General features: G+C 35.2%; 2 protein-coding genes across 2 annotated transcripts; both read right to left on the bottom strand.

The window, feature by feature from the left end:
• Positions 1 to 3,142: 3,142 nt before the first annotated feature.
• Positions 3,143 to 4,862, bottom strand: LOC112284198 (large ribosomal subunit protein uL5). Its single transcript, XM_024523773.3, has 5 exons — positions 4,814 to 4,862; positions 4,213 to 4,320; positions 3,982 to 4,024; positions 3,630 to 3,825; positions 3,143 to 3,418 (listed from the first exon to the last, which is right to left on the bottom strand). The coding sequence occupies exons 1-5, from the start codon at positions 4,814 to 4,816 to the stop codon at positions 3,223 to 3,225; spliced, it is 546 nt and encodes a 181-aa protein (XP_024379541.1). The 5' UTR covers positions 4,817 to 4,862; the 3' UTR covers positions 3,143 to 3,222.
• Positions 4,863 to 7,885: 3,023 nt separating this feature from the next.
• LOC112284991 (uncharacterized) lies at positions 7,886 to 9,577 on the bottom strand. The gene has a single exon (XM_024525417.1). It carries the CDS (start codon positions 9,575 to 9,577, stop codon positions 7,886 to 7,888), a length of 1,692 nt encoding a protein of 563 aa, XP_024381185.1.
• Positions 9,578 to 14,020: the final 4,443 nt, after the last annotated feature.

Here is a 14,020-nt window from a genome sequence, read left to right as displayed (position 1 = left end):
AACATGTATTTAAATTAATTTCTTTCATTTTGTGCACTATGTTCTTCTAAAGAATAGTGACCATTCTAAAAGAAGTTTATGTAGTTAAAACCTAACATTACTACAAGACCAAAGAAGATAAATAGATTATGTTTTGTAGGATGGGAACCTTTATATCTACAACTTTACATAAGATAATATTGGAGAAATCCATTTGAACTTTTTTTTTCTTTTTTCTTAGGTTTTACTATGATTATTTAGAGCTGGACATTTTTACAATATGTGAATAACTCTCTTTGCTATGTAGAAACAAATAAAATATATTTTTTAAACTGATTTGACATATTATATTTAATGTTTTTTTGTTTCATATAGAGAAGTTCTAAAGGTAGACTAAATATTTTAAATGGTTTCTTTTGAATGTACAAGAAACTCAAGGCATTAAGAAGGAAAAATAAAATAAAAATGGCATGTATTCTTGCATAATACAATTGCCAAAAGAATTTTTGTTAGAATTGAGTAGTAGAATCTTTTCATCAATGTCTAGAAAACTTATCATCATTAAGAAATAACCTTTTTAAGAATGACCTATCTATAATCAATAAATTACTTATTATTTATTATTGATTTAGAAACCATTGTTTATGCACTATGTTAGAAGATTTACTATCTATAATTCTAATAATAATGATATATTAATTTAAATATAATATATCTTATAGCATTATTTTAATATTAACATCAAGAATGCAATTAGACTTACAAAGCAACAAACCTTTGAAGGCCTTTAAGAAACTAGCTATTAGATCTTTTCATGGTATCAAACTAAGTAGTTTAATTTAATACATATTGTTTTTATTTAGAGTTTTAATGTCATGTTTCTACTTAGTTATTGCTTCTTAATTGGATTACAACTACATAGGTTTAATATCTACTATATATGTGCCATGCTATAACTATGGTTGCATGTGAATCCATGTTGTATTGAAATTGAGTGTACAATCTTTGATCTTTGTTTATGTGAAATCAAAGAATTGATTTATATCCTAATAATATTTAGTTAATTAAAAATTAGCTAAAACCAACTTAATTGAATTAATTAGAATCCTAATAAATAATTTAATTGGTCTTGCTTTTCTACTCCAATGAGTTGCTAGAGAATAAAATTAAACTGATTATGGTTATAAAACAATATATTAAAATACATTAGGAACAATCGGAATTACTTTAAGCTAAAAGAAATCAAAATCTTAGTTATGAAAAAGATTTAAGAGCTTAAGAAACATGATACTAATTTTCTATAATCATACCAAATAATATTTTAACAACAACAATATCTTCAAGAGACAAAGAAGATTTGTTAACCTTTGGTTTTGAAATAGAATTGCATGGTTTACAGGGAATAAAGTTGAGTGTAAGAAGTAGAAAGCATTTGTAGAATTATGTCTTTGCACATCACAACATAAAAAGTCCATAAATGGTAAGCAAGTTCAGATGCAGATCTATGAAAATTCACATCCTATACATCGAAAGACTTGCAAGTAACCTTGAGTGCCCATCACTTCATAGTGTGGTGTTCTACCGCTCATCTTTGGTACTCGTCAGAGAATGTTGTGATGAATTAACTCTTGAACTACAAACGATACAATCATATTCTCCCTCTCCATAGATCTAGGTGAAACGGATGTTCAACTACCAGAAATTGTTCAAGACTTAGAGCATAAAATGACAAAAAAAAAATCGAACATGCCATTTTTGCTTAGATTTTGTAACTTGTGTATGTGCAACTGTGTAACAATCTTAGCATTGCTTGCACATAGTACGACGACCTTATAGAAGATTACAACTTTCTTCGAAATTTGAAATGGGGGGATAGTAGTGAAGCATCAGTATGGTGACCAAAGATAGACAGTTGAAGGATAGAGAGCACCCTCGTCTCCGGAGCACTGCGATGACGGCACGCAAACGCCAAAGATGGCTCTTACTAGACATCGGAGGTGATTGTAACACTTTGATCTCGTCATCCTGCAGGTTGCAAGATGGTCGCACGCTAGACACGAACGACATGGGTAAAATTTGTATAGATCGTTTCGGATGTCAAGATTACTGCAGAAGGGACTCGATCTCTACAGCACAATAAGCTACAAGGTTCATTGAAAGGGGTAAATCAAGGATCTGAGTAAGCGTTTCAAGCTGCAAGATCAAAACCTACAGGATGAACACGAGATGGATTCGAGCTCAGGTCGGCACTCACTGGAGAGGACAAGTCCCTGGGCTCTGAGGATCATGCATCCGAGAGAATCCATCAACATCTTCATTCTGCACAGTCCGAAAAGCTTGGACTAACGTCCCAAAGGAGGGTATTGGTTCTAACTTCCAACCATTGAGGGGGCGCCGATCACATAAGCGTCGAGGATTAAGCGAGTGAAGGGGTACGGCTATCTGTGGACTCCAACTTTTTAGACCCAGAAGTCTGCACTCTGTTGACATAGCGGAATTTAGAATGTACAAGATAAATAACATTCTAGCTTTTATAGAGAAACCGTGCCCCAGGAGTGAACTAAACATTGAGTCATTCACCAGCGACACATTTTGTCGTCCTGCCTTCCCGTTGCAACTCAGACGACAGTCCAAGTGACAGAGGGATGGGTTAAGTAGGTTATCATAAAATACTGGGAATTGGAATCAACATAGAAAACATACTTTGCAAACACCAATTCACGGTTTAGAAAGAGTTGTCGGAGTTTGACCTCCAACTAAAGTGGATTTACCAAGACAATCACCCCGTATTGTCTACTAGATGATAATTTGTTTCACAAACTGTTTCACGGGGCACTCTAACGGTTGGATGCCCTCATTGAATGTAACAAGTAGGTTAATGGAAACGAATTAGGGACCGACATTCAGCAGAGTAGAGAATTGACTACCAATTCTGTAACAGCTCTTCCAAAAGAAGGTTTTAAGGGCACAACATACCAGAATGAGTTGATCATTCCTGAAAAACAATGGTCTAAGTGAAAAAAGTTAAACAATCCCCAGAAAAGATCCAGTATAGCGTCAGGAGTTCGGAGTACATTGCATACCAACAATGTACTAGTTTGAAACAGTCATTACAGACTAGCACAAAGGAGAAGGTCCAGTGTTCAGACAGATGAGGCATACGTCAATTCAAGCTTAGCCCGGTTTAATTGCTTCAAAATACAATGCCTCCTTGCCCTCCCCCGAAGGATGAAAGACTAGGACCTAAGCGATTTGCTGGGACTTGTTCAGGATAACTCCCTCGTACTTAACCTGGAACCACTTCATAGCATCCTCTTTAGTCACACGGTGCTGGATACCAACACGGGACTTAGCCCTCCTCCTTCTCCCGACCCTGTACCCAGGGCGTTCGAGTACGACGTAGAAGTCCATACCGTAGATACCTGTGGAGGGATCGTACCTGTAGGCAGATTGGCGGTAAATTTCAAGTCCGTGCTAGAAAAAACACACAAATTTCGATTACTGTGTTCAACAGAAAGGTATCATGAAGAGTCAACTTAATTGACATAACGTAAACATCCAATATTCACTCTGTTAGGATTGAATTTCACGCACGATAGCAGTTTGGTGCTGGTATAAAGGCTGTGCCGTGCAAAAGGACAAGGACTTACTTGATGCCGAGATCAATGTGCTCCTGAATACCAAACCCAAAGCAACCAGATTCACTGAAGTTGCGACGCAGCAGCTCGTATTCCTTAACCTTCAACCCACTCTCGAGAAGTTGCATAGCCTTCTCACCACGTACGGTGACATAGCATGCGATTTTCTCATTACGCCTGATGCCGAAGGAACGCACAGTGTACCTAGCTGGAAAATGGACAAAGAAAACATACTCAGATCAAGCTGGTCCTAAAAATATTTACAAATACGTCATCAAAACAACCCAAATTAGGGACAGTTTTCCGAATGTATCACTGCAGTAGTCATATACGACAGGAAGCCATAGGTACTTTGTCACTGTACCCTTGGAAAAGACAGGGCTTTGACCGCTCAGCTGCTCCAACACCTGTGCAGGCAAGGAATCGTGGGTTAAGGACAGTTTAGTGCAACCTGTAGACTACGCGCACATGCGCACACACACCAAAAACTTAAAAGAATAAAAGAATAAAATAAAATAAAATAAGAATTGTATTAATTACTGATCTATGTCAAAAGCGGCTCCAAAATCAAAAACACACAAAATTGTCTAATCACCTTGGATGCACGAGTTAATCTGTCTCCACTTTCCCCCACGGAAATGTTGAGAACAAGCTTTTGCACTTTGATCTCCCGCATGGAGTTCTGTGACTTCTTTTCGGAAGCCTGGACCACCGCAAAAACCACGTCATTTCCTTACTACCTGAAATACAGGCTACCAGAATTCGAAACATTACATTTCCCAAAAACGCTCAACAAGAACCATCCTTGCATTTGCTACAAAACAGGCTCAAAATGCAATGTAACTGCCCAACGATGACATTCTAGGGCATGGCCTGACCAGTCGAACGCCCAAAATAAACTAAACCCTAATCCAAACGCTCTTCCACGACCACAAACCGGAGAACGACAAAGGTAGTTGGTCGAAGAAAGTGTTCGATACACACAGAGGAATCGCTCTTGAGTTCCGACAGACACAAGTATGATAAAAAAAAATCACGCCATCCAAAGGAGCTGCAATAAACCCTAAAACATCAAAATTCAAATGAACCCAAAAAAACCCCATTGACAAAATGAAAAAAAAAAAAAAAAAAAAAAAAACACTGGGGAGATGCTCGCAAAACCATACGAAACGCTTTAGAGAAAGTTGGGGACATACCATTGCGGCCGATTTGCTCACAACACAGGTGATGGCGGCCGACCCGAACGCAAGGGAAAGAGAAACAACAGATCTGTATTCCTGTTCTTAACAAGCTCAAGTGTGGTGGATGAATGAATTACAACTAATGAACGATTAATCATAGCAAGGTTGTGCGCTTTCTTGAAAATGATTTGTTCCCCAGTTGCTACAGAGTCCACAAATTTTTTTTAAAATGGGAATTATTAAGGTTCTGCAAATCTAGTGTAGAATTCAGATGCTCGGAGACTACTCCATTTGCTTTTTTAAAATATTTTTTTCTTGAAATAAATCATGATAATCATATTGGTGTTTTAAGTTACTGTTTGATTGTAGAGATATTGGTGGTTTAGATTGAAATGCTGCAGATAAATTAACTGATAAAAATGTCTTGCACTGAAAAAACATTAAATATTTTGAAGCAGTGGAGGAAAAAAAAATTAATGCATGCTTCAAACAGTATACTACTATTGTGGTTTTGTGATTTTCTGATTTGTATTGGTACTAATAATATTCGAATTAGAGGCAACACTAATTATTAGTATTAATGTTAACATCGATAACTATAACACCAGAAAAATCGAGTTTTGATGATGCTCACTTGAAAGATGTTCAGATTAGAATAATACATACAAAAGTATAATTTTAAATGTCAAAAAGTTACACATCCTATATAAAAATACATAAAAACAACCCTCATAAATCTTAAATCAACTTATTGGCAATAAAATTCAATTGATATTTCTACTAGGACAGTTGTAGATGATTTCTATCATTTGACATCTTGAGAAACTTCTCTTCTTGCTATACTTGTCTTCCTAATACTTGCACATTTTACCTCCAATGTCTCCATAACTTCTCTCCAATGTAAAATAGTCTTTATGTTACATGTTTTTACATTTACATATGACCTCTCAAAACTCAACTTTCTCGGAGTTGCTCCATTACAACTGTTCTCCATTCTTCACTAGCATACATATTCTGAGGAGTTCCATTCTCTACATCTCTTATGCCCTTGCACAATCAACACACCACCACTACCAAAATTAAGGGATTGGTGAGAGAAAATGACCTTATAGCCATACTTGCAAAGATGTAGTGGGACAACAAAGATGAGTTGATTTAAGATTTAGATGGGTTGATTTAATATTCTCAATTGGAAATAGAACATATCTATTCAAACATAAAAAAATAACTTTTTAAATAAAAATATATTCACTAAGCATACAATACAGCTATTAAAAGTTTAAATTTTATAATAATATTAATTAAAATTATAACATCCAGAATATCTTCAAAAATAATCAAGTAATGTTTATGATAAATGTAATACTATACCAACTATTTCTAATATGTAAAAAAAAAAAATGAAATAATTATTTATATAAGTGATTTTAATTGTATAAACATAAAAAAAATTTATTGTCAATGTACTTGTTTGTGAGTAAATCATAAAGATGAATCATAAAGACTTATTTAAAACATATAATAATAAAATTATTTCTAGTAGTATTTACACTATGTTTAATATAAATAAGTATTCTTATGTCAATAGCTTACCACTTGTGACTACAAAAGTTACATTAATCATTAAACATTGGTGCAAAAAACTACTTCATGTTATTACTATTCATTCTCCAAGTACAATTTAAGTCTTTAGTATGAGCATGGTCATTCAAAATTGAGCAAAATTCCATACTACATAGCCAATTTAAACTTACATACTTCAAACTTTCTTACAACTATTATGTTTTTTAACTACTTTATTTTATTGGTAAATAAAAATTTAAGAGATGCTATTCCAAAAATATAAGATATTGCTAATACTGTAAATATTTGATACATGTATTTGTCTATTGTGTAATGTAAAGAATTGTTTAGATAATAATTTGCACTCTTTACTTGTTATTGAATTCATATAAGACAAGTTTTGTTTATCACATCATATATGTATGTGTGTATGTCTATATATATATATATATATATATGTGTGTGTGTGTGTTTATTGTGCATACAAATATGTGGCAAGTTCTTTTGTAGAAAAGTTAATGAAACCATGTTTCTTCAAAATTTTAAAATTTCAAACATTGTTATGTTTTATAATTTATAACTTCATTTGTATGTATTTAAAAATAGAATTATTTTTAACATTTGAATATTATTTACCTTCCTTATCTTATAATATATTTCTATAACTTCTAATTTATATAAGTAAAAAAACATTTCTTGTATTGAATTTTGTTATTAAGATAAAGGGCATTTGTTGAATTCATATCATTAGTGCGACAATTCTCAAGTGTTTTTTTTAAGGACTATGTTAGTATTTTTGATGTTTTTAAATTTCTTGAAAATTATAATACTATTTTTTGTAATTAATTTTGTATTTTAGAATGCAAGTAGTTTTTAAAGACTGCATTTGTAATATTCAATAGAGTTTTCTAGAAAATACAGCATTTCAAATAACAAAATTTTGATAGTTTATATGTTTTGCTTTACCTTATTGTTAATGATTTGTTCACTGACAAACATACAAGTAAAACACAGCCATATTGTTTTCAAAGAATTCAAAACTTTGATATCATTTTCTTTTAAGAAATGGTTAAAAGCAAGCTCTTTTCCCACAAGTAACCATCCAACCGAAAACATTGCTGATCGATCTGCTCAACGAGTGCTTCACGCAAATGCAACGCAAAGGTCAAAACATTTTTTTCACAAAAACCAAAACCCAAATGGATATGTCTACATGGCATGTCTTAATGTAGAATTGACAAACAAATCTTCAACCCGCCACATTGAATGCTGCTAATCCTCATGTAATGTACCACATTTCTGTTCCATGGCAACAAAAAAGAGCTCACAAAATTGTGGAAGAAAACTGGCATTCAGGAAAGGCTAATTCATAGGGCTCATTGAAGGCATCGTTGTCAATGGAACCAGAACTGTGAATCCGAAACTGGGTTTGGATGTTTCCCGATGCCTCCTTTCACTACTTGCAGTGTTTTCGCAGTGGGATGCTAGCGATGTTGAAATGAAGCTCGGTGAAGGGTCCAAGTGCTACAACGTGTTGCGCAGGTGCCGCGACAACTGTAACGTCAACGCGGCGAGCGACAGCACAGGATTCGCCGACGAGCTGTAGGGTAGCACGGACATATCGCACACATACAGGCCAGGGTGCCCGCGCACCATCAGATCCTCGTCCACCACCGACGGCGCGCTGAAATCGCCGCTGTCGAGCCGATTCGTCGCCGGCATGCGCAGCGTGCCGACTGAGTGATGGACCGTGCCATAGCCGAACCCGCGACCGTCTTGGCCCAAGTATCCCACAGGAGACGCTGGTGCGCCGTCTTTGCGAAATTGCGAGAAGATCTTGTATACCAGGTCGTTGAGCACTGCGAATATCTCCGGGTTAGTCTTCCTCCATCCTGCTAGATTCCTGAACCGGTTTTGGGAGAGGTCGTCCATCCACTTCAGGTTTTTGAACTGGATCTGGGGGACATATGTCGTTCCTGAGGACAGGTTTAGCGTGTTCTCGTCGTCGAGGAGGTTGCCGAAGCTGAACTTAATCTCAACGACGGACTCTTTGATGCCCACGGAGACTTCTGGGCTGGTGGGATCATTCTCACGCAAATGCCAGTACTCGTGGTTCACATTCATCTCAATGTTGAATGGGTACCGGATGGGGCTCCCAGGACCCGCTTCCCGCAAGCCTCTCGAGTAGAAGACGATCTTCGCATGGCCGTTGCGAGGGATCTCAGTGTTGCCGATGTGCGTCACATTTCCTTGAATCCAGTTCGTCGTCGGGTGATCTGTCAATCCTTGCCCGACGATGTCCTTAATGGCCTGCGATAAGGAGTTGAAAACAGGCGACCGGCGTATGATTTTGGGGCTTTCGAGTGAACCTGCCGCCAGCACCACGGCTCTTGCTGTGAATTGGCGAATTCGTTTTCCGATGATGTCTTTCACTTGCAATGTGCAGCGACCATCACCTCGCTTTTCCACAGACTCGACGTAGTGGTTTAGTAGCAGCTGAAGGCGATTCTGGTTAGCGGCGTTGGGGTCCTGGGGTTTGAGGCCAATTTGGTTGATGAGAAGCTCCGCGGTGTTGAATACCCCGGTTGGTTCAAGAAAGAACTCCTTCGCTGGAGCGCCGGATGGTGTCAGATAGGGTTGATGCAACGCTCGCGGTGTCTCCCTGATATCGAAGTGCTCCGCGAGCGGGCTTTGTTGAAGAGCTTTCACAATGTTCTGTGCCGTGTTGCCCATCGTCACAGAGACATTGAGCTTGTTCTGAGCTTCCTTGAGGTCTGCACTGAGGCGCGATCGCACATTCGGGGGGAAGAACTGAAGCTCCCACGGTTGCACCGAGGGGATAAGCCCAGACCAGAAGATTGACCGTCCACCAAGGTTAAGCTGCGGCTGCTCGCCAATGTAGTACTGGGTATTGTCGTCACCCGTCTGCGTGAAATTCTGTACGCCATACTTGCTCGCCACAGATGCATTTGGAAATCGACTGACGTTGTAAACGTGGGTGGGGAAGAGATAGGAGCCGGCCTCGATCACCAAAATGCGTAATCTATTGCTGTTATCCGCTATATCGTCAGCTAGTATTCCGCCCCCAATCCCTGAGCCCACGATCACTATGTCAAAATCTTGCCCATTGCCGGTATACTCAGCGAACAGCCGTTGCTGCGTCTCGCTCTGTTGAGTGATCAGATTATTGTACGTTGTCTCCGTAAAACCCGACATGGCTCCTTGCTTATCAGGGGAAGCCACTAGTACTGCTCACTGTGTCAAGATTGCTTTCGACAAATGCCACTCCGATTCTAGTAAACTAAAGGTTCAAATGCTGAAAACAAGCAGAACTGCAAAATGCGAGGTTGTCTGGACTGCGGCTATGAAACGGATCTGTCTCAGCTGGTTAATCCAGTCCTAGTCGACCAGTAAACACAATGCAAATCTGGGTTCTACTCAACTACTACTCGATCGTCTGCGGACGGCAACAGACGCTGAGTTGTCGAGATCACTGATCGTTCCTAAATATATGCACAGGATTGTTAGGATTCTTGTGCTTCACGAACTGCCAGGCGCACGCAGGTCGCTACACACAAGAAAAACGTGTTTCTTTATTGTTATTGAAGACATTCTAACGATTGGCCAAGTGATCCCTCATGGCCTTAGCTTGCTGCGGAATATCTCTGATCCAATTGTCAACGACTGATCATGCCAGTGAAATTCGTTTCAGCGTCTGCGAAGCCGTGCCTAGTACAAGGCGTGTTGGTAGATATGTGGAATTGCGACACCATGATCCCAGACGTTTTAATGCTTCTTAGGATTCCAATCGCGGGTGGAGACGACATTGGTTTGTGTGTCTGTTGGTCGATGCTCGTGACCGCTACACCCAAGGTATGTTGTCGGTAATCGGAAAGTGTTGCCAGATGCGACGAAAGAAAATCATCCAAGGAATGCGTGATGACGAACTTCAAGGAGAACGGTGACGACCGCTGTACCCTAAAACGCAATAGCCACACAATTTGGATCTCTCTGAGTGTATCATCCGACTGTCATCAGCCAAGCAAACCGCATCTTTCATGCTGGAATACTATGTGGGGTATCATCCAGTGTTACTTTCAGAGCTCAGTCTAAGATTGAAAGCTACGATCTCAGTTTGCGAGAGATTCAAACATCAAGTGGGTTCAGCGTGATCGCTATGAGCAGTCTTGATTCGTTTTGCAGAAACAGGCACTGTGCTATATGTGAAGTTGATAAACATGCATTTTCGAGAGCCCAGCTGAGTATCACACATATATCATATAGAATGCTACAGGCTTTTGTTGGTGCTACCCAACCTGCACCACCCTTTTGTGTGACTTTTTGTGTAACAACCAGCTGAAGGGCATTACCTACAAGATACAACCCACATTTGAAGAAATTATAGATAAGCTCTTAGCTAAAACATACATTAAATGGCAATAAAGAGACAAAAGTTAAGACAAGAGGAGGCTTTGGAAGCACAACTTCACCACACTTTCTTTGAGAGATGAGGACAAGTAGGTGGTTGAAGAAGAAGAAGATTTGTTCAAGGAATATTACAAGTTTTTGGAAGACCAAGTCTTTAGATGATCAATCAACTCAAAATCAAGCCAAGAGGACCATCTAGCTATTTGGGAGCAAAAATACAATCAATTTTTGACTCAGCTTCCTAAATTTGGATAATATAAGAATGTTAGACCATATTACTATTACACTTGCAGAAAACCAAATCATATTGGCCACAATTGACTATAGAATAAATATTATAGTCACAACATCAACAAGTTATATTGACAAGACAATTGAGGCCAATTTTTTTGAATATCAAAATAAAAATTAATATGCCAATTCAAGAACTAGCAACCACTTTATTGCAAAAATTTCAAATCTCTAATTGATAGACAAAAAACTTCAAATAAATTAATAAAGACAACAAACAACAAATCCCACAAGACCAAAGCTATTGGATCGACAAATATAAACTTAAGATTTAGAGCAATAAGCTTATATGGTATTATATATATACTAACATTAATCCAAAACTTGATATCAATAGCATCATTAATATATAATGGCACAATAGTTGTATTCACTAATAAATAATGTTTGATATTAGATAATGAGCACAAAAAGAAAGTGATAGCTACAAGAATAAGGAACATATAAAAAAAGGCTTTATTAATTATACAAAAAAATAAAAAAATTTGAAGCTAATTTTAATTACTATAAATATAAATATATAATTACAAGATAAAAGGTATGATCACTTGCATTATATCAATTTATAATATTTTTTACAAACTAATTAAATGCAAGGACTGCCATTCTTTAATACAATCTAAGAAACTTGCAAAGATTGTTTAGGGAAATGATAATACTAAGAGAAATTTTCAAAAGCTTCAATGCATCATATTAAAAAATATATTCTAATTCATTTACTTTGATTTAGTAGGATTCATGAAGATACTATCTATAGGAGACTTTAAGTACTTTGTTGTTTTTATTGATGACTACTTTCCTAAAATTTGGATTTACTTTATACAAAGTAAGAATAAAACTTTTGGAAAATTTTGAGAATTTGAAGTATAAGTAGAAAGAGTGACAAAAAATTGAATATGCAATTTAAGAGAAAATAGAGATAGAGAATATTTGTCATACAAATTTAACAAATTTTTAATTAATTACAAAATAGTAAAAGAACTTACCATGACTTGTATTTTACAATGAAATGAAGTTAATAAATGTTAAAATATAACATTGATAGAAAGAACACACCAAATGTCAATTGTCTCCTAATTGCTTAGATATTTGTGAATTAAGGCCCATTCAAATGGCTAACCACTTAATTACTTTTAGTTCTATTAGAGCCAATCATGGTATAACTCTAAAACAAATTTATAGTAAAATCAAACTATATGTAGACTACTTATGAGTTTTCAACTCTATTTCCTATTTACACATTTCAAAGAAAATCCACTCAAAACTTAAGAGTAAAATTGCTAGGTGTATATTTTTAGGATATGATGACCAAACAAAATTTGATAGGATTTTTGATCCTTTGTATTATAAGATATTCATAATATGTGACTTTATATTTGACAAAATACTATTTGGATTTGATCATGTCAAAAACCACTTGAAATATAATAGAAATTACAACACCTAGATATAAAGACAATATTCTTGAATGTCAAACTTGAAGAAGAAGTCTATGTAACATTATCTCTAGGGTTCAAAGAAAAGGGAGTCAAAGACAAAGTCTACAAGTTAGAACAAGACTTGTACAACTTATGGCAAGTTCTTAGAGCTAGTTATGGTAGAATAAACAATTATATATGAATTCAAAGCTTTCAAAAGAATAATAAGGACTCTAATGTATATTTCACTATACATAATAGAAAACATACCATAATATTATTCTATAAAAGTGGCATCATCATCATTGGTGATGACACAATTGACATTCAAAAATTCAAAGAAAAATTAATAAACACCTTTGAAATGATAGACCTTAGAGATACAAGATTGTACTTGAGAATTTAGCTACAATACACCAACACAAAATTGGGACACATGTAGTTGAGCTAAAATTTTATTAAAGTTTTGTTAGGAGACTATTCTATATAATAAACAATAGATAGGACATATGATTTGTAGTGGTAGATATTAAGATACATGAACATCCTTCAATTTATTCATCTAGTAGCTGCAATTTTTTTTCAAAGTACTTCAAAGATTTAATGGATTATAAAATATTTTATTTTATGAGAGATAAAAGAAGTCTCGTCATCTTTCTTGATGCAAATTGGGCAAGAGATGTTGACTCATGCAAATCTATGTTGGAAATCCTTTATAAATTGGGATCAATATCAATAGCTTTATCATGCAAACTTTAATCATCAATTGCACTCTCTTCTATAAAAGTTGAATATTATGTCATCTTTGAAGCCACCTACTATTGTGTAGTAACACAATTGTATGGTAAAAGAGAAAAAAATAGGGTCTATTATAGAAGAGCTTAATTGAAAAATATTGTAATAAAACATAAGTAAAAAGATAAGAAGGTAGTAAAATCATTTAGTGTTAATATTGTATTTTTGTAAAAAAAGCTTTTACTTACTTTGTAGGATCATAAATATATATATATATATATATATATATATATATATATATATATAAGATTAAAAAAAAGATTATAACATTTTTATAAAGAAAGTTAATAAAAATTTGTAGTAAAAATTATAGTAAAATCTAAGAATTGATACTAAAAGAGGATCAATTATAAATTAGAATTGAAATAAGATCCTAAGATATAAAACTATAAATGTATGGAAATTTTGGGATTTGTTTGCATATTAAAGAATAAAATTAGAGAAGAGACTTTAGGGAAAAAATTGAGTATTTTTTTTGAAGTGGTATGAATTGTTTTTGAATTTTTGAGAGTTTTCAAAGTTAAAAATATTTTTGATGATTTTGAATTTATGGAAATAAAAAGAGGTTAATTTTTCAAAATCACAAAAAATCTTGGTAATCCAATTTAATTATTTTAAACATCAAATAAACAAATTCTTCAAGAAAAATATTGTGAGAATATAATTAAATATATTTCTATAATTTTACAAATTTAGAAAGAAATTGAATTATTAAATAATAAATAAC

This window comes from Physcomitrium patens, chromosome 7, assembly GCF_059467195.1.
Source record: "Physcomitrium patens ecotype Gransden chromosome 7, ASM5946719v1, whole genome shotgun sequence".
Taxonomy (NCBI): domain Eukaryota; kingdom Viridiplantae; phylum Streptophyta; class Bryopsida; order Funariales; family Funariaceae; genus Physcomitrium; species Physcomitrium patens.
The sequence above is the reverse complement of the archived record's forward strand: the minus strand, read 5'-3'. Positions and strand labels throughout refer to the sequence as shown.

Coding starts and splice junctions, on each gene's coding strand:
- LOC112284991 (XM_024525417.1), bottom strand. CDS start 9,577: ATGTCGGGTTTTACGGAGACAACGTACAATAATCTGATCACTCAACAG.
- LOC112284198 (XM_024523773.3), bottom strand. Junction 4,025..4,212: donor GATTAACTCGTGCATCCAAG/GTGATTAGACAA, acceptor TTGCCTGCACAG/GTGTTGGAGCAGCTGAGCGG. Junction 3,419..3,629: donor CACATTGATCTCGGCATCAA/GTAAGTCCTTGT, acceptor ATCTGCCTACAG/GTACGATCCCTCCACAGGTA.